Source organism: Rhinopithecus roxellana, chromosome 2 (genome assembly GCF_007565055.1).
Source record: "Rhinopithecus roxellana isolate Shanxi Qingling chromosome 2, ASM756505v1, whole genome shotgun sequence".
NCBI lineage: Eukaryota > Metazoa > Chordata > Mammalia > Primates > Cercopithecidae > Rhinopithecus > Rhinopithecus roxellana.
In genome coordinates this window covers 172,491,811-172,511,965 of record NC_044550.1, presented here as the reverse complement: position 1 = coordinate 172,511,965, position 20,155 = coordinate 172,491,811, and the positions used below count along the sequence as shown (strand labels likewise).

The 20,155-nt window shown below is 38.3% G+C and overlaps 1 protein-coding gene across 2 annotated transcripts in view; it reads left to right on the top strand.

The window, feature by feature from the left end:
- LOC104673241 (cytosolic beta-glucosidase) overlaps positions 1-20,155 on the top strand; it is a 123,867-nt gene that overhangs the window by 50,082 nt on the left and 53,630 nt on the right. Inside the window, exons 3-4 of one of the 2 annotated variants that reach the window (XM_010377215.2) lie at positions 5,934-6,730; positions 7,466-7,589. The exons of the other annotated variant lie outside the window; for it this stretch is intronic. Of the exons in view, the coding sequence (XP_010375517.2) occupies positions 5,934-6,730; positions 7,466-7,589 (921 nt within the window). The remainder of the gene's footprint in view (positions 1-5,933; positions 6,731-7,465; positions 7,590-20,155) is intronic. 2 annotated transcript variants of the gene reach the window in all.

Below are 20,155 nucleotides of genomic sequence, written 5' to 3'. Positions count from 1 at the left end.
TTGCACTCTAGCCTGGGTGACAGAGCGAGATTCTGTCTAAAACAACAACAACAACAACAACAACAACAACAAAAAACCAAAAAAAAAAAAAAAAAAAAAAAAAAAAGAGAAAGAAAAGAAAAGAAACTGATGGTGGGAATGGTGTGAATCTAGAAAGGTGTGAACCAAAGAAAGGTGTAAACTTGATGCATGATGGTAAGCATGAGATCAATGTGAATTCTATGTTACTTTTTTTGTTGAAGGAGGATTCTAGATCAATTTTTTTTTTTTAAATTTGAGACATCATTTTTGCAAGTTCCAGCCATGCCCTCTTCTAAGGGAATTCCCCTATATCTTTGTTTTATATAATCTTGCTTGACTCCAGGTCACAGCTGACAGGACAAAGGAAAGACATTTTCCCTGGGATGTATAATGAGCTGTGACCTCATGGAAAATATGGCCAAACCAGTTGAATTCTCTGTGCTACAGTTTGCTCCATTATTTTCTTCCCTCAAGGATGTTCTGAATTGAGGTACTGAGAGGCTGAGTTGGTTGGTGGTTGGCACTGGGGCACAGAAGTAGCTTTGGCAGGTGGGATGGCCATTTTGAGACCATGACAGATTGAGTGTGTAAAGAAAACTGGTTCTTTCTTAAGTATATATTTTTTGGTTTTGTCTCTGCTGCTCGAATCAGAAGGGAAAGCTGTTTCTGAAAGAAGAAAAGAAATGGAGCAGATGTGTTGAGAGAAGCTGGGACGGAAGAGATCAGTTTTCCCTGAGAAGCAAAGATTTTCTCAGCTCCCAACTTCAATTCTTTTGACTTCCACTTACCGTTATTTTCTGTCATTGAGTCTCCGACCTATTTCTGTCATTTAAAATAATGTCCGCTGCATCTATCTCTACTACCCAATTGCCCCCAATGCCACCTTTGTATTTGAGTTCATCTGGGTTGGTTGGTTTTTCTTATATCCAAAAGACCTCTACCTCAAATGTGTTTCGTATTTTCTAAGATCAAATACGCAGAAATGAGCTTAATTAAAACAGAGAAGATAATACTGACTATGAAAGAAAACTATAGAAGTTTTAATCCTTAAAATGATCAATTCTGTCCTAACTACCCAGAAGCAGAACGGGATCCAAGTGACCTCTCAAAGTTTCAGAATCCCTAGATTGGTAACAGGTGATCATTTAAAAAATACACATTTATTCAGATAATTTGTTTATCAGTGACTTACACCATTCTGAAAAACAAAGTTAAGTAACCCTTTGACAAATTTATTCTCATTCAATACTCACATGCTCCTAAGGTAGCAGTATTAACATTCCCATTTTACAGATAGGATACTGAAGTGTAGAGAGACCAAGTGACTTGTCCAAGATCCTTTGACTGAGTTTTCTGGGTCTGGGGCTCTCCTCTTAAAAATCCCACTCTGGTGGGGCACAGTGGCTCAAGCCTATAATCCTAGCACTTTGGGAGGCCGAGGCGGGTGGATCACGAGGTCAGGAGATGGAGACCATCTGGCTAACACAGTGAAAACCCATCTCTACTAATAATACAAAAAATTAGCTGGGCGTGGTGGCGGGCACCTATAGTCCCAGCTACTCGGGAGGCTGAGGCAGGAGAATGGCGTGAACCTGGGAGGCAGAGTTCGCAGTGAGCTGAGATCGTGCCACTGCACTCCAGCCAGGGAGACAGAGCGAGATTCTGTCTCAAAAACAAAACAAAACAAAACAAAACAAAAACAAAAACAAAAACCAAAAAACAATCCCACTCCATTTCATGGAAAAGTTTCATTACAACATTGAATAAACTGTGTGATCGAGAAGTAAAGTGCTTAATTCTGGGATGGTGAATATTAATTATGCAATGCTCTGTTTCTCTGTTGTGCTGATGTGTGAGAAAAAAAATTTCTTAAAATGTACTTATCTTCATTTCAACGGACGGTTATCATGTGGTTTGAATTACATTGATTGTCCATCATTAATGACTTCTCCACAAAGGGGGGAAAAAGGAATTTGATATTGTGATCAGGTCTGAAGTAGGTGACCATGAAGGCTGGTAAAATAGAGTCACATGTTTCTGGTACAGGAACATTAGTAAACATGAGAAGTGGGATGTCATAGTGAGAACAGCTTAGTCTTTATAGTGAGACAGACTGGGATTAAATGTGGGCCACGCCATTTGTCAACACTGAGACTCTCTGAATCTCAGTTTTCTCATTTTTAAACGGGAATAAAAACACCCATCTCTAAAGCTTAGTGCTTGGATTTGGCAAAATGCATGACATCTGGTACATATAGTACGAGTTCAATAGATGAAAGCCAATATTATTTTCATGTTCAAAGTCAATGGAAAGGGTTGTCTATGAAAACCCTCTCACATACCAATACCCAGATTATTTTATCATATTATCTTTAGATATCTCATTTACAAATGTAGAAATGTGGGTTTACAGGGGCACAGGGGTGAGATGGTGAAATACTCTTTCATTGAGAGAAAAAAGGAAAGTTTATAAAATTTCATGAGTATATTAGTTTTTACTGCTACTATAACAAATGATCACATATTAGCTTCTTAAAGCAACACAAATTCATTGCCTTAGAGTTCTCTAAGTCAGAAGTCTGACATGGGTGTCTGTGAGGCTGAAATCAAGATACCTGTAGGGCTGTTTCTTTCTGAGGGATCTTTGGAACAGTCTGTCTCTTGGTGCAGTCAGGTTGGCAGAATTCAGTTCCTTGTGACTGTAGAACTGAAGTCTTTATTACCTTTCTGGCTATCAGCTAAGGACTGTTCTCAGCTTCCGAAGGCCATCTACATTCCTTGGCTCATGGTCCCCTGCCTCTATTTTCTTTTCTTTCCTTTCCTTTTTTTTTTTTTTAAATGAGACAGAGCCTCACTCTGTTGCCCAGGCTGGAGTGCAGTGGCCCAATCTTGGCTCATTGCAAGCTCCACTTCCCAGGTTCAAGTGATTTTCCTGCCTCAGCCTCCCGAGTAGTTGGGACTACAGGCACGCACCACTACACCCAGCTAATTCTTGTATTTTTTTTAGAGACAGGGTTTCACCATGTTGGTCAGGCTTGTCTCAAACCCCTGACCTCATGATCCACACGCCTCTGCCTCCCAAAGTGCTGGGATTACAGGCATGAGCCACCGCGTTCGGTCCCCTTCTTCCATTTTTAAAGCCAGCAATAGTGGGTTGAGTTTCTCTCAAGCTGCCAGTTCTCCTCTTCTTCCATTGTTGCGTCTCTCTGACCCACTGTTCTGTCTTACTCTTCCACTTCTAAAAACTCATGTCGTTATATTGTTTCCACCTGGACACTCTAGAAAACTCTTCCCAATTCAAAGTTCATACCTTAATTGCATCTGCCAAGTCCCTTTTGCCATGGAAGGTAACATGTTCACCGGTTTCATGGATTAGAGAATGGACATCTTTGGGGGGAGGATGAGTTTTTCTGCTACCAAGTGAGAAATAGCACAGAACTGTGTCTTCCAAATATGGAGTTGTTATGCATGATTCACAGTACATTCCAGTTTGCAAAATAAATGAGCTGGTGTCAAAAATACCCACTTACCCAGACAGAGAGAAAACACATGATTGTGCATAATTTGGCTTCTGCTTACCTTGCTCATCTCTCACCATTCTTATTCCTCTTTTGATACACTCTCCTTATACTGAACTTTTTATTCCCAGAAAGAGAGTGAATAGACAAACACTGGCCAGGTCATATCTGATAATAAAACTCTGACTGACAAAGGAAACCCAGAAAGTCAAACCACAGCCTCTGCAGCAAGCAGCCCAGAATAGTCACAGTGTGGTCAACTGATACCTTCTCTATTTTCTACTGCCTGCTCCCTGCTTCCAATTCAGGAGCAACCAGAGAAAACCAAATGTGCTCCCCAAACTAATCACAAAGGATGCCCTGCTTCTAGTTAGTGCTCCAACGCTTCCCAAGGCCAACAACCTTTAATCAGGGCACACCCAAGGGTTCTCTTTTTTCCACTCTAAAGCTTTTCCTCTGTCCTGACTGTATTTGAATACCTGCCAAATGCAAGTATTGGTGGCCGACTCTCTTGATATAGCAAACTCTGAGTAAATAGTCTGTTTTTCTCGTTTGAGTGGTCTTTATTTTAACATTTCCTTTGTGTTTTTTTGTTTCCTCTTTTTCTCTTCCTTGATCACATTTTTCTCCTCACTTTAAGTGATTAACCTGTATTCATATTTTAAATATCAGCTTAGGTGTCAGTAATAACAATAATAATTACTATTTTGGTGATCGCTAACCTGTACTGAGCCCTGACCATATGCCAAGAACTGTTCTAAACATGTTTATCTACTCATTAAACTCTCACAACAATTAATTGAAGAAGGTTTCTATTATAATCCATATTTCTCATACAGGAAAAGATAATTCAGAGAGATTAAGGATCTTGCCCAAGGTCGCAGAGCTAGTAGGTGAAAGAGTTAGTACTGAATTTAGGTGGTCTGGCACCATAATTAACTCTTGAAACAATTATGCTACATTGATTTCAGAATATTTTCAAATACCTTGAGTTTAGGATGGATATCTCTTTTCATAAATTAAATAGAACTCTGTACTTGTCCCTTAAATAGGAAGGACTCTACTTTATCTGTACTACCTTTTGTAGATAAAAAACAGGACTCTGCACTTTATCTACTACTCTATTGTAATTATTTATGAATTTCTCTGTAGTCTCTGCTAATAAGCTCCCTGAGAACAAGGGTGGTATTTGTTTTGCTTATGTTTGCATGTCAAGCATATAGTAGTTTCTCTATCAATGTGTATTAACGGAATTAACAAACAAATGATCTAATGAATGAAATACATACAAAAGTATGTTGTTATTTTTAAAAATTGAAGGCTCCTAGGTTAAGAAAAAAGAAAGGGACCTTTTCCTTAGGCAAACTTTCAATGCAACACACTTCTACATATGACTTCATAATCTTTATCCAGGAAACAACTTCTTAAAACAGGGCAGCTTCTCTTGTCTAAGCTTAGGTTGCCTCCATGTTTTTAAACATAAAACCACATGAAGTACTAACATCAGCCTCTCCAGAAAGCCTGTTCCAAGCTAAGCATCATCATTAAGCTAGATTCAGTGAATTCTTGACATAAATTCTGAGCCAGGCCATGTTCAATTTAGAAATTTTCTTCAGAACTCGGTAGCAAGCCTAAAAACTCTCTCTTACACACTTGCAGTCCTGGAAAAATCAGATGACAGCCAGAGGTGGCTGTGTATCCCCATGAACTATGTTAAGGTTTTAGAGCAAACCTCCAACCGGGTACTCTTAATGTCCCAAGCCTCTGGCTGTCTGCCCTTGTAACCCAGATTCTGGGGCTGATGCTGAGCTCTAGTTCATTCTCAGTAGGTCTGTTTTCCTAGACTTGTGAGACTAATAGACCTGGAAAAGCATTAAGGCAGTCATCTGGATCAATTCCTTTACTTTATACTTAATACCATTGGATCCATGCATTTATTAAACAAATATTTATTAACCTCTAAATTTCTGGTACTGTCCCAGGATTTGGAGATCCAGAGGTGAATTAAACAAGCCCCCTGCTATCATGGGGCTTGTATTCTAGTGGGGCTAAGGGACAAAAATGAGCATACGTAGAAATGCATGAAATCATTTGAATAAGCATGAAAATAACACAAAGTTAGATAACAGCGAACTGCCTAAATGTATCCATTTTAATACATTTATCTTTCAATCATGTCACCCCATTAAACTCCTACTTCTTGATCAACTACTCTTCTTTGGAATTCTCAGTATTTCCTCTCAGTCTGTCATTGATTATATTGAGGAAGTAATAAAACTTGTTTTGAATAAAAGTCATTCAGAAAATTATTTGATCTTCTCCCTTTTTAAAATTTTATTGCCAATATACTACAAATAACTTTTCTTCTTTGAACACTTTCTTTTTTCCTCCTAGGAATTGATTATTACAACAAGATCATTGATGATTTGTTAAAAAATGGGGTTACTCCCATCGTGACACTCTACCACTTTGATTTGCCTCAGGCTTTAGAAGACCAAGGAGGTTGGTTGTCAGAGTCTATCATTGAATCCTTTGACAAATATGCTCAGTTTTGCTTCAGTACCTTTGGGGATCGTGTCAAGCAATGGATCACCATAAATGAAGCTAATGTTCTTTCTGTGATGGCATATGACTTAGGTATGTTTCCTCCGGGTATCCCTCACTGTGGAACTGGAGGTTATCAGGCAGCTCATAATTTGATTAAGGCTCATGCCAGATCCTGGCACAGCTATGATTCCCTGTTTCGAAAAGAGCAGAAAGGTATGGTGTCCCTATCACTTTTTGCGGTCTGGTTGGAACCCACAGATCCCAACTCAGTGTCTGACCAGGAAGCTGCTAAAAGAGCCATCAAATTCCATCTGGATTTCTTTGCTAAACCCATATTCATCGATGGTGATTATCCTGAAGTTGTCAAGTCTCAGATTGCCTCCATGAGTCAAAAGCAAGGCTATTCATCATCGAGGCTTCCAGAATTCACTGAAGAAGAGAAGAAAATGATCAAAGGCACTGCTGATTTTTTTGCTGTGCAATATTATACAACTCGCTTAATCAAATACCAGGAGAACAAGAAAGGAGAATTAGGTATTCTTCAGGATGCGGAAATTGAATTTTTTCCAGATCCATCTTGGAAAAATGTGGATTGGATTTATGTGGTACCATGGGGAGTGCGTAAACTACTGAAGTATATTAAGGTAAATGCATGATTTTTTGTGTGTCCATGTACACCCAAATATGTGAAGGTGGGCGAGACAGGCATATGTATATGTATATATGGACCTAAAAAAGAATTACTTTAGGTAATAGCATATACATTTGCTGGCCTGGGAAGAGCAGATTAGGATTTGAGCTGATGAGGGGTAACTAGCTGGTAAAGGTTTCAAAAGCAGTGGTCAAAGTCTAGGATTTGTTGTTAAAGTTAGCTGTGGCTATAGAAGTAGTTTGGATGTATTTTTCAATCTGGTGTCACAATTATGACTATAAAAGACATTTTAAGGATTGAGAGAGCTGGATCCTTTTTTTGATTCTCAACTATATTGGATGACATCCAGTTAGCTAAAATTAAAATTTCAAGTACAGGTTTTCAGAACCCCTCCTGTGGGGGATGTCGAATGTAGCTGCTGGCAGGACTGAGGGGTTAAGGAGCAGTGACAGTCAACAGATGCTGATGGAAGAAAGATATTTCTGTCGTCTCATTATAATGAGAGTCATTTGACTGTCTTCATGAACATTTGCACAGTTGTGCGTTTCCATTGTTAGTTATAAAAGGTCAATGCATGGAAAATTAAGTTAATAGGGTCAGTGCAATTTGATGAAAACTAGTTTTGGGATTGTAGCTTACAGAAGATAGAGGGTAATGTACCTGATTTTATGAGCTTTCTTTTTTTAAAACATCTGTTTGGAATAAAATTTCTGTTCTCTTTTTCTAGGATACATATAATAACCCTGTAATTTATATCACTGAGAATGGGTTTCCCCAGCGTGACCCAGCGCCTCTTGATGACACTCAACGCTGGGAGCATTTCAGACAGACATTTCAGGAACTGTTCAAAGGTACCATTTGAAATGATGAGAGATCAATTGTGCAAACTTAATATAATTTTCCCATTTGCTTATTTGCATTCAGCAAAGACCAATAATTTTTGAAAGGTGAAATCCATGTAAATCAATGTAAAGCCATATAATTAGGAGAGGGGGGAAAAGTAGGAAAGAGGAAGTGGAGGATTTTGGCCTAGCTACAACCTCCTGAAATTGAATCAAGTAAAAAGTGACTGTCTTCAGCATTTTGTGACTCCCGGGTGAAGGTGACAAGAACAGAAGGAGTGGTGGCTGTTGGGAGAGAACATCAGTTATTACAAAAAAGATTAGCACTGATCAACTATAACATGCTTATTTGCATATTTTAATATCCCAGCTACCAAAAAAAATGAGATGACAGGATTTTTAAAGAACCCAAATTAAGCATCTGTGCAATAAACTTAAAAATGACACAAAAAAAGTTCTCCATCAATGTGTGTTGCATTTAAGCTGTAACCAAGCAGCCCAGTTAGACACATTTTTATTGTCGTATGGAAAATGTGAGTTGTGTTTTAAGATAATGTTGTTATTTTGGTACCTCTTTTCCCTCCATGGAATTCTTTACATATGAATTCTTATCATATTTGAAAACAGTCATGAAGGAATAATCTTTAATTGGTAACACAGATTTCTAGGCCAGTTAGCACCTCCTCTCCCATTATTTGTTGCTTCTTCCTTTTTTTTTGAGATGGAGTTTCGCTCTGTCGCCCAGGCCGGAGTGCAGTGGTGCTATCTCGGCTCACTGCAAGCTCTGCTTCCTGGGTTCAAGCCATTCTTCTGCCTCAGCCACCTAAGTAGCTAGGACTACAGGCTTCAGCCACCATGCCAGGCTAATTTTTTGTATTTTAACTAGAGATGGGGTTTCACCGTGTTAGCCAGGATGGTCTTGATCTCCTGACCTCGTCATCCACCAGCTTCGGCCTCCCAAAGTGCTGGGATTATGGACATGAGCCACTGTGTTCAGCCAATTCCTCCTCCTTAAAAAGGAATCATGTCATAGCAACAAAATCCAATGTACAATAAGACTTTAAATTTCCTTTTTTAAAAAAACCACGATAGCCACACTTAAATTTTATCATTCTGTTTGAGAGGTTCCGACATTATTCTTTCTAAAATTATTCAGTATTACACTGGTAATAACCAGAAGGAATTCTGGAAAGTGACACAAAGTGGTCTTTTTCCAAAATTTGAAATTTATTGACTGGATCCTTCACTCAGGCCTGGAGTTTATTGGCAGAGAGCAATTGGATTCTTGCAATTTGACCCAAGTGAAGAAATTATTTTGTATTACACACAAAATAGATTCTTCCGGGTAGGAGTTCATCTTCTGATAAGAGGGGGAAATCTGTAGTTTTCTGAGATTCCTCTCCACTTCTCCCTGTAGATGGGTCCTATTCATAGTTTGTCTATTGATATTCCCAGGCTTTATCCTGAAGAACAAATAGGCTAGTTACTATGATTTATGGATGGCTACAGGGAACACAAATGACTTGCCTAAAATTGCTCTGTGTATTTTTGGGAAAAGAGAGATAAAGAGAAATTGCTTTTTTTTTTTTTTTTTTTTTTCCATTCCCAGCCTGGTCCTCTGTTCAGCGCGAATCATATAGACGCATTTCATTGTTTTTTCAAATAGTTTCAAGTGCTTTACATCATCCTTTAGATCTTTAATACTAAACACTTAATGATTGACCCCAAACTAAGGTGATTTAAGGATAGAAAAGTAACAGAAGGTAAGAGTGCAAAATGAGAAAAGATTTGGGTTTCTAAGAGACAGGAGAGAATAGGGTTAGGACAAAAAAATAAGTTTTCCAATTTGTTGAACTTCTAATTTGTCTTCAGATTACTTGATGAGAAGTTTATTAGGCATATAAAATATTTACTATCTACAGCATCTATGTTCTCTTTTGAATCTTAACAGTAGGCTAGCTATATTCACTGTAATAGACACATACTATTTTTGTTTTGTCTTTTTAAAAACATGTAGACTTTTTAAATGTGTAGAAATGTATATATTGAGAAGAAAAACATATGCATAAATGTATTTATTCTGGACTGGGTATAGTGGTGTGGTAACTGTTTTTTTTTTTTTTGTTTGTTTGTTTGTTTTTTTTTGAGACGGAATCTTACTCTGTCACCCAGGCTGGAGTGCAGTGGCGCAATCTTGGCTCACTGAAAGCTCCGCCTCCCGGGTTCATGCCATTCTCCTGCCTCAGTCTCCTGAGTAGCTGGGACTACAGGTGCCCACTACCATGCCTGGCTAATTTTTTTGTATTTTTAGTAGAGATGGGGCTTCATCATGGCCAGGATGGTCTCGATCTCCTGACCTCATGATCTACCTGCCTCGGCCTCCCAAAGTGCTGGGATTACAGGCATGAGCCACCACGCCAGGCCGTGGTGTGGTAACTTTTTTATGTATTCTCATAGTGGACACCAATTATTTCTGCTGTGGTGCAAGTCTCTTTCCCCTTTCCTCTATAAAATATTCACCTCCCCATCTACTTGCTTACCACAGGGACATCCATGCAAGTGGAATACAATCCTCCTCCTTGAGCAGATAATTGACTGGTCCAAAATAGGCACAGGACGAGAGCTGGGACAATTTCAGTTCTTCCCTGGGACTTAGAATGTGGACCAATTAGTTTCTTAATCTCTTGGACTGGGTTGGGTGGATGTAGCTTTGTGAGCCACCAGTGGCTTGGTTCTACCCTGTAAGCTTAGGTACAGTGAGAAGGGAAGATATCCATGCATCGAAGGAAGGAAAAGTAAACATGAAGAACTTCCAGACAGTGCTGGAGCCTCTGCTTTTTGTTTTTCCTGAGATCTGTCTGCATGCAAGTTCTCGAGAGAACATTGCTTTCATCATAATAAAGTGCTCTTTGTGCTTAATCTTATTCTAATTGGGCTTCTATCTCTTGAATAAAAAGAGTTTTAATTGAAACCGTCATCTCGTTTCCTTCTTAAAACCTCAAATGACCTCAAAAAGTAATGAGATCATTACTCCTACTTTATAGATGAGGAAACTGAATTTCAAAGAGGCTACATTATTTGCTAAAGATCATAAAGTCACTAAGTAGTATTTTTTGGAACAAGGCTGAATGCATGTATATTGTTATTATTATTATTGTTAACTATTTGGTGTGAGATATAATCTGTGAGTTCAGAGCTCTCTGAGTTAGTGTTTATTTGTCCTCCCACACAGAAACTTTTCCTTCTATTTGGTTACTTTGGGCTTGCGTGTATTCTTTCAAAGTGCTTCAAGCTGTCTGTGAATGAGCCGACAGGTTCTGTGACCTTGAGCAAAGCTCAGATGCCCCATATCCTAGTTCTCATCAAAAGAGCAGAGCTGAACTTGCTAATCAATTTTCTGAGACTCCTCCAAGGTAATGCTGATGATCTTGGTTGGCAAGAACTTTACTAGTAAGAAGCACCCTGTGAGCAATTAAAAATAATAACAGGCCAAGGAAGATATTCCTGGGAAGTGCTGCAGGTGAGGACTCACCAAAACCCAGGGAGTCAGATGGATGATGGTTCTGTGATTCCCACGAACAAAGCCTTTCCTCCGACATCACACATACGGACAGGCACATAATGACACTATAGATGGATCAATGGGTCCGCTTGGAGGTCTTCCTGATCTCTTCAGGTCGATTTCCACAGCAATTAATCGAGCATTAAAAGGTATGCTAATGTTTCTGTTTCCTTTTGGGATATGAGAAAAGAAAAAGAGAAAAAAATATCATTTTAGAATAAAAAGACAGAAATCAGCTAGTGCCTTTTAAATCTTTGCATTGTTTAATCGTATGAAACACCTTTAAATAGGTTATATTTTAATTAATGTAGATGCAGGTAAGAGTAAAGGATGCCCAAAACTTTAAATAACATATAACTAGATTTGCATTCTAGATCTGCAAATTATTCAGTAAGGGCCTTTACCAAATCGCTCAAATCCTCAGTTTGTTTATCTATAAAAATGGGGATAATGTTTTCATTTTTTTTCTGGCAGGGTTGTTATATTGAGATTCCATTTCATGAGCTAATGTGTAAAATTCCCTTATCAACTGCCTGATCCATAGTAGCCCCTTAGCCAATAGTAACAATTATTATTATTACAAAATGTGCACTCTTAAAAACATATCAATTACCTCAAAGTTATTCTCCTTGTTATTAAAAAATGCCATTCCAAGACTCGTTATTTTTCTATCGCCCCACAAATTACAGCAGACTATTTCCCCACATTTGCGTGTTTCTTTTCCTTTTTGAGGAACTTCTGGATTGGTCCTCTGGCTTTTTCTAGTGTGAATTGCATGGAGGAGAAAGCAGCACTCCATTCATTATTTCCCTCTGCGAGGTGACCAGATTAGGTGAAAAGTCAAATCGTTGACAGCGGAAACTGCTGTCAAGCAACTGGGAATTGTTCTGCCACATGGATCTCTGTGTAAGTTTAGGATTCAATGATGTTCAAATAGTTAAAATGTTCTCGTATCATAGGAATTTTTATTATATTCATAACATTTACGCCACTCCTCGATACTCTAGAGCCAATGGGCAATTTTGGCTTCATATGTAGATGCACACAAATGGATATCTCTCTAGTCTAAATGCTTTCATGGAGATGAGGAAGGATGGGGAGCCAGGGGCCATTGCTCCAATGGCCGATACCATCCCCATCACCTAAATTCTCTTGAAAGGGGATCTGAGCGGTGCTCAACCTGTCTCTCATACCTACCCAGCACATGTGTGCTTTTAGCCTGGCTTGTGATCCTTCTTCCACCTGGAATGCCATACTGTTTGCTTTCTTCCTGGCCCCAGTTTTGTTTGAAGCAGATGAGCATGCTTGAAGTCGGAGAAAACATGGGTTTGAGACCCTGGTTCTGCCCATTATGAGCCCAAAACCTTTGGGAAAATTCTGAAGCAGGCAACCACTTCAGTCATCTAATCTCTAAAATGGGGATAATAAGAACATTGATCTTCTAAAGAGTGGTGAAAAATGGGCAAGATAATGCCTATGATGCCTAATAAAAGTCTGGCACATTTTGTAAGGATTCTGTAAATGGTGACTAATTTTTGGGCGGGGGGGAGTGGAGGGTGCTGTGAATTCTGAGAGTTGGAACTGTGTCTTTTTTTAATAATTATATCTTCAGCTCTAAGCACCGTGACTGTTATATAGCAGTGTTATACACATATTTATTGAATTTGGTTCTCTCATGGAAAGGCTAGATAGTGAATAATGAGAAATAAATGACTAAATGGTTGGGAGGCATATTTTCTTTCCCTGAAGAAATATACCCCACACATTAAAAAAAAAAAAAAATGCAGCCTTCTGAAAAGTTTCTGAGCCAGTCCAACTTTCCAGGCAGATCCATGCCTGAGTTAGCACAGCGGTAGATGATTGCAGAGAAGGTTTGTTAATGACCAGCTTTCAGCTTTTAATGACAAAACCCCTCAGCAAGATGTCATCGAAGTTATTGAAGACTTCACTGAAAGTGTTGAAGCTGATACATTGTAACAAGAAGGTTATAAATCTTGCAGCTTGGATATACCACCAAGACAAGATGCTGAGCACAGAATCACCCTGCTGTTGTCTGTCAGCAGACCTCCCCCTACGTCTTTCCTTTCCCACGGAGAGCAGGTAAAGGAGAAATGCATCTATTTCCCAAAGTAGTGCAGACCTGGCAGCCACCTGCCTATGCCAATTTCAGATCACAGAGGCCCATTTAACTGGACAAAATGTGTTAAGCACCTGTGTTTTTCTAAATGTACATTAGACAAAAATCCTAAGCATTAGGGAAAGAACTCAAAGGTTAATACAGCGACCTTTTAGAAACATCAGCCAATTAAAAATCCATTGTAAGCTCAGAATAGAGACCCAAATTCTTGAATATAGATTCTCACTCTGTATCTATTGTTTTATTGCTTCTCAGAGGACATCTTTTTCACCTTGGCCCCTAGGAAGCAGTTCATCTCATAACTCCTGTTAAATAAAACTGTATGGCTTTGGGGCCATGTGGGCTGGGATTTGGACTGAGTCAGCACTGCTAGCAAGGCTGCTCCTGGCTGCACTGGATGGCTGCCAGCCTCAAGGGGCCAGGTTAGAACACAGAGGAAGAACAAGGTTCGAAGGCTGGTCATGAGAATGGCTAGTGGGTGCTAGTATAGAGTGTGCAGGTTTTGTTTTTTAATTTTTTAAATTGGCAAAATGTGTATCTATTTATTGTGTACAGCATGTTGTTTTGAAACATGTGTACAATCTAAAATGCCTAAACACATGCATTACCTCACACACTATCATTTATTTATTTATTTATTTTTTGTGGTGGGAACACTTACCGTCTACTCTTTTAGTAATTTAAAAGAATATAACACATCGTTATTAATTACAATCACCATGTTGTGCAATAAATCTCTTGAATTTGTGCCTCCTATCCAACTGAAATGTTGTATCTTCTGAAACGGCATCTCGTGAATCCCCCAGACTCATAAACGAGATCATTTATGTCTACATATGCTCTGAATGCCTTAAAATGTTAGATGTTATTCTCACCATCTACTCTTGCTTCTTTTTTTTTTTTTTTTTTTGAGACGGAGTCTCGCTCTGTCGCCCGGGCTGGAGTGCAGTGGCCGGATCTCAGCTCACTGCAAGCTCCGCCTCCCGAGTTTACGCCATTCTCCTGCCTCAGCCTCCCGAGTAGCTGGGACTACAGGCGCCCGCCACCTCACCCGGCTAGTTTTTTGTATTTTTTAGTAGAGACGGGGTTTCACCATGTTAGCCAGGATGGTCTCGATCTTCTGACCTCGTGATCCGCCCGTCTCGGTCTCCCAAAGCGCTGGGATTACAGGCTTGAGCCACCGCGCCCGGCCTACTCTTTGCTTCTATGAGATCCACTTTTTTAGATTCCACATACAAGTGAGATCACGTGGTATTTGTCTTTCTGTGCCTGGTTTCTTTCACTTAACATAATGTCCTGTAAGTTCATCCGTGTTGTTGCAGATGACAGGATTTTATTCTTTTTAAGATCAAATCGTAGGACCATGCTATTTTGGTTACTGTAGCCTTGTAGCATAGTTTTAAGTTGGGTAATTTGATTTTTCCAGCCTCGCTCTTTTTGCTTAAGATTGCTTTGGCTACTCGGGCTCTTTTTTGGTTCCATATGAATTTTAGAATAATATTTTTCTAAATCTGTGAAAATGGCACTGTATTCCCATTTTCTTTATCCATTCATCCATTGTGGACCCTTAGGTTGATCCCACATCCCGGCTATTGTGAATAATGGTGCAGTGAACATGGGAATGCAGATATCTCTTTGACATACTGATTTCATTTCCTTTGGATACATGGTAGTTTTATTGGTGGAATTTGAAAACTCATGAAGTTAATAATTTCTTATGTTTGTGTCCCACTAGTCTACATATGTAGACCACACTTAGACTCAGATAGCCAGGGTTTACAGAGATAACCTTAAAGAGGAATATGCCATATGCCCTTCTCATTTACCACCTACTACTTCCACCCATGGCATGCTTGTCATTTGTCCTTCCTTCTCACTTGGAAGTATGGAAGAGTAGAATGCATCGAAGTAGAAAGTCTGCAGGCTTTGGAGAGGAAAGATGAACAGAATTCTGTGTTCTAGTGGTGTACCTTTGGGTAAGTCATCATTAGTACTCTCTAAATGTCAATTTCCTCATCCGTAAAATGGGACTAATGCTAACTGCTGTTCTGCCTAACCCAAGGTCAGTTGTGAAAATAAAATGATATCATTTATATCTACATATGCTCTGAACACCTTAGACTGTTAGATGTTATTCTCATATTTGATATATGTACTTTATGCGTCTGCTTAAGGACATCCATCGCTCTGGTCAAAATACATTATCTGGACCTCAACATTCTCCACTACCAAGGAAAGGGGTTGGTGCTCATTATTTGGGTCTTTTCAAAATCTAGATTCTCAGATTTTATTAATTTATTTTCCTGCACATTTCTGAGCTGCTGTAACAGTACAATCAATTTAAGTGTTTTTAGAGAACATGTACTATGAACTAGTGATTAACATAGTGCATAATAAAGTCCAGAATAACACACACACACAAATATCTATCTATCCATCTGTCTATCTATCTATCTATCTACCTACCTACCTACCTACCTACCTATCTATCTTTGTAAGTTTATGTAAGTTTGTTGATGAGCTATTTCACCACACTTGTCTGATGAGGCACATATTGATGTGATAAGAAACCTAAACCATTTATCAGGCACATTCTCTTAGAAACATAGAACCTGGCATACCTGCTTCACAAGAACAGGTTTCATGGAGTTGCCCATGTGAGAAGCAGCTCGATCACACATCAGAGACTCTTCCCTTGTGCTTTTTAACTGGAAACTATTATCTTCTCTGTCTGTAGTATTCCAATATCTATGCTGTGCCTCAGCTGATGGACATCGCTTTGGGCTTTTTAACTCAGTTTCAACTACTCTGAAGTGATAATTACTTAAGGTCTCCCACCATCTCAGGTCCAGTGAATTTTAAGAATACTGTAAAGCCTTCTAAAAAAAATCAGATGATTTCAAACTAACCTTTCTTTTTTTTCCATGAAAATGTAGAGTGTAACAGTAAGCAGAAGCTCAGTTTTTGTTTTCATAACTGTGAAAAAGACCAATAAGGAAAACAATTGAAGTGTAATTTATCTGAAAAAAATTAGCCTTTCCAATATGAAGAGTTGGCTGAATGGAAACTAGAAAAAGGGGAAGGGGGAGAAGAGAAATAATTCAATAATGATTTTTATTATTTATTGATTTATCTATTCTTTTCTATTCCCTAGATAGCTTCAGGGAGGATTCAATAATGACTTTTAAAAACTGTCCCAGGAGAGAGCCATGTTGGAATATTCAAGTGATCAGAGGGGTACTGGAATTGAAGCAAGGTGAATTTCTCAGGCTTCCTCCAGAGTGTAGATGAAGTGGTCCTTGAGCATCTGTCTACATTAGCTCTTATTCCCTGATCTCCAGAATAACCTGATTACTATATGCCTCTTAGTCATCTTGGGAGTGAAAAAGCACTGCCTTTGAATAAAGCCAGTAGAGTTTAATTTTAGTGTGATTCACAGGCATTGCCTGGATAACTGTGTTAAGGATTCTATTGGATAGCTATGGGCTCATGGAAAGAATCCACAGAAGTGGATGGTCAAGTGCTATCTATTTCTGCTCAGGAAACCTAACATGAGTTTTCCCATGCTTGGAAAGAGATATTCCTCATTGTAAATTAATACATTGACATTAGGTTTTGTAAATAAAAATCTTGTTCATTAGTAGGGATTAGCTCTGGGTGCAGTGAAAAAAAAATGAAATTGTGGATTTGCTATGCTGATTATCAGACCTTAGGCAATGCTGATCTCACCAGTTCTATAACCTTTCTCTCTGTAGTCTTCTCATCTTACCTTTTTAGAGCTTCAATGTTGCTTATATTGGTCAGTTGCTCTACAGTGATATAAATATTGTTCCTGCCAACTTTCACAGACTCCTATTTGTGTGAATTACTTGTTCACTACCTCCTATCTTATTTTTTTCAATAGTGAGCCTGATGCTATGTAGACAAAAGTCAGCAATATTGTGATTAAAAACATTAAAAATTGATGCCATGACCACTGCATGGGCTTCTAACAGCGACGTTGTAACAAATACTTGTTGAGTAAGACAATTGAATATATGAAACTTGAGAGATACTTTGATTCTTGAAGACAATATCCATGATAATCTTTGAAAAAAAAGACCATTTTCAGGAGAAAATGAAAGTTATTAAAAGGTATAAGAACTCATAGGCGGAAGAAGTGTACCTAAAGATTTTATTCACCATTTTTAAAGACAAAATTCTCACCAGAAAAAAATTTTGGAGTTTTGAGCAATATAGTCAGCATTCAGTAAGTGCTCAGTAAATGTTTAATAACTGGCGAGGAGATTGAGCTTAGATTAGCAGAAAAACTGAATTACTTCTGGGAATTTCAATGAAATATTAGACTTATACCACCATTGTGCTTTTTTGACTTCTAAAGAAGCAGCAGATTATTCTATTATAAACAATTTGTATGCATTGGAATATGCATGAATGCTAATTATATCCTTTTGATATTAAAATTCCGTTTGGGACAACAATAATTTAAATATATGATAGAGTTTTAAAGCTCTCATGTACAAATTCTCTTAAGTGCTCCGTGCCTCAGTTTCTTTAATTGAAAAATAACAGGGTTGAACTAGCTGATCTTTTGGAATACTGCCAGCCTAAGAATTTTGTGACCTTCTAGATAGTCCTTCTGCAGAAGTATGTCACAGATCACATTTTATTAGAACTCTTGATAATTTCTTAGGCTATAAAATTTAGTCCAAGGAATTATAATTAATGGTCTTTTTTATACAAAAAAAAACCCCACCTCTCTTCATTCTTCTTATCCAGCTACCTAATTTGAAATTTAACACCTTTCTTACATGGACATAAAATTAGACCTTGCTCTTCAATGCGCTGTTTCTATTGATATTGATTCAGGTTCCAGGTAACATTTTCTTGACCTTCAATCTGAGTGTTTCCTCTTCTATTCATTCACATTGAAAATGAACCTCACCTTTCTTTGCTTGAGAAAGTTTTCCCTCGGAGTTCATAGAGTCAGAAGGGCACTTCAGACTCAAGTTTAACAAAGTTGCTGTAGACAGCATAAAATCTCAGAGAGGAAACTGGATGAACCAACTCATTTCAAAGCATTAGTATAAAATCCCCAGCTGAACAACTTCACAGCAGTTACAATCACCAGCAGTAAAATCACCTTTCAAAACACGATTATGGCAAGAGGCACCGAATCTATTAAATTTTAAGATAGTTAAGTATGAGCTTTTGAACTTTACCATAAATGCATAATTTAATTCAATTAGATAGCATAGTAATTTTAACTTTACTTATGTTTAACTTGAACGCTAAACTTCTGTTTCTGGGCAAGATCCTGAATTAGAAGGAGGGATCATGTTGCAGCATTTTCAAAATTACAGTCTCATCATAAGTCTGTGCAGAGACTCCACATAGGCAAGTCTGTTTTTCTATTCTGACTTTTGAGCATAGAGCTTATTCCAATCAGTACTGCTTTTACCGCAAGTTACTGTTTAGGTAGCATTTTCTTCAATACAATGAAAATATCACCCTGGTGCTAGAGATGAAAATAGTTTCTTTTGGAAAGTAATTCTTAAGGCTTCTCTGAAAAGGCTATGTACAGAGTTTGGGGAGAGGGGCCCGTCTCACTGAATAGGGTCATCTCATCAACAGCAAAGTATTCTGTGTGTTGAGATTAGCTAATGCAACAGTATCATGGCCTGAGATTAGTTTGTGCTATCCTAAAGCTTGGCCACATTTCCCCCCTTGTTCGTGAAAGTCCATTATAGGAATCACTGCCTGCTTTAAAAGTAAGTGGAACTACTGTGGGTGCAGGAAGAAAAGGCATTTGAACCCTGAAGAATTTTAATTGGTGCTAGTGAGTGAAGGTGAACAAGAAGCCATTGATGTTTCAGGTGAAAACATTAATGAGTGGAGACTAAACAATAGATAATAGGAGTAGAGTAGGAGGAGGAATGTTTAACATTTGCTGATGAAATAACCTTTTTTACTCTCCTGGCAACAAGTAGAATTCATTTCTTTAATATTTAGACACAACCCAAAGTTTTAAATAATTTTAAATGACCATATTCTTTTATGAGTAATAGTCAAGTCAAATATGTTTCATAGTTGAAAATGAGCAGAATAATAAAACATTAGATCAGCACATAAAATATGAGTAAATGAGTCTATTTTAAGTGTATACATTTATTAGTAGATCATTTTTATGTGGTTGAGGCTCTGTGGATTTAGTCCCTTAAAACATTTTTTTTCCCAGAGATGTCCAGGATATGTTCTTGATACTCCGAATGAGCAGTTGGCCTTAAAAAAAAAAAGGAAGCTTCAAAAATATTTCATGCCCCAAGTTTGCTGCCCTCATGAATAGACGGTAACAATGTCAAGAATGGTTCAGAAAAAAATCCCTTAGCACTCCTAGAAAAACAAATAGCTTGACCCATTGCTTGTGCACAAGTTTTGTATAGTCAGGCAGAGAACTTCATTATGAATACTCTTAGGCCACAAGGGTTTGCTTGTTTGACATAGTGAAAGAGCATATTCTTTGATTGATTGATTGATTGATTGATTGACTGATTTAGATAGATTCAGCGGATACATATGCAGGATGCACATGGATATATTGTATAATGGCAAGATTTGGGCTTCTTGTGTACCCGTCACCCAAACAGTGAACATTATACCTAATAGGTAATTTTCAACCTTCATCCATCCTCCAACTCTCCCCACTTTAGTGTCTAGTGTCTGACTGTCTAGTGTCTATTTAATTTCCTTCTGTACATCCATGTGTACCATTAGTTTCCACTTATAAGTAAAGACATACAACATTTAATTTTCTGTTTCAGAGTGATTTCTCTTAGGAGAATGGCCTTCAGCTTCATCTCTGTTGCTGCAAAAGAC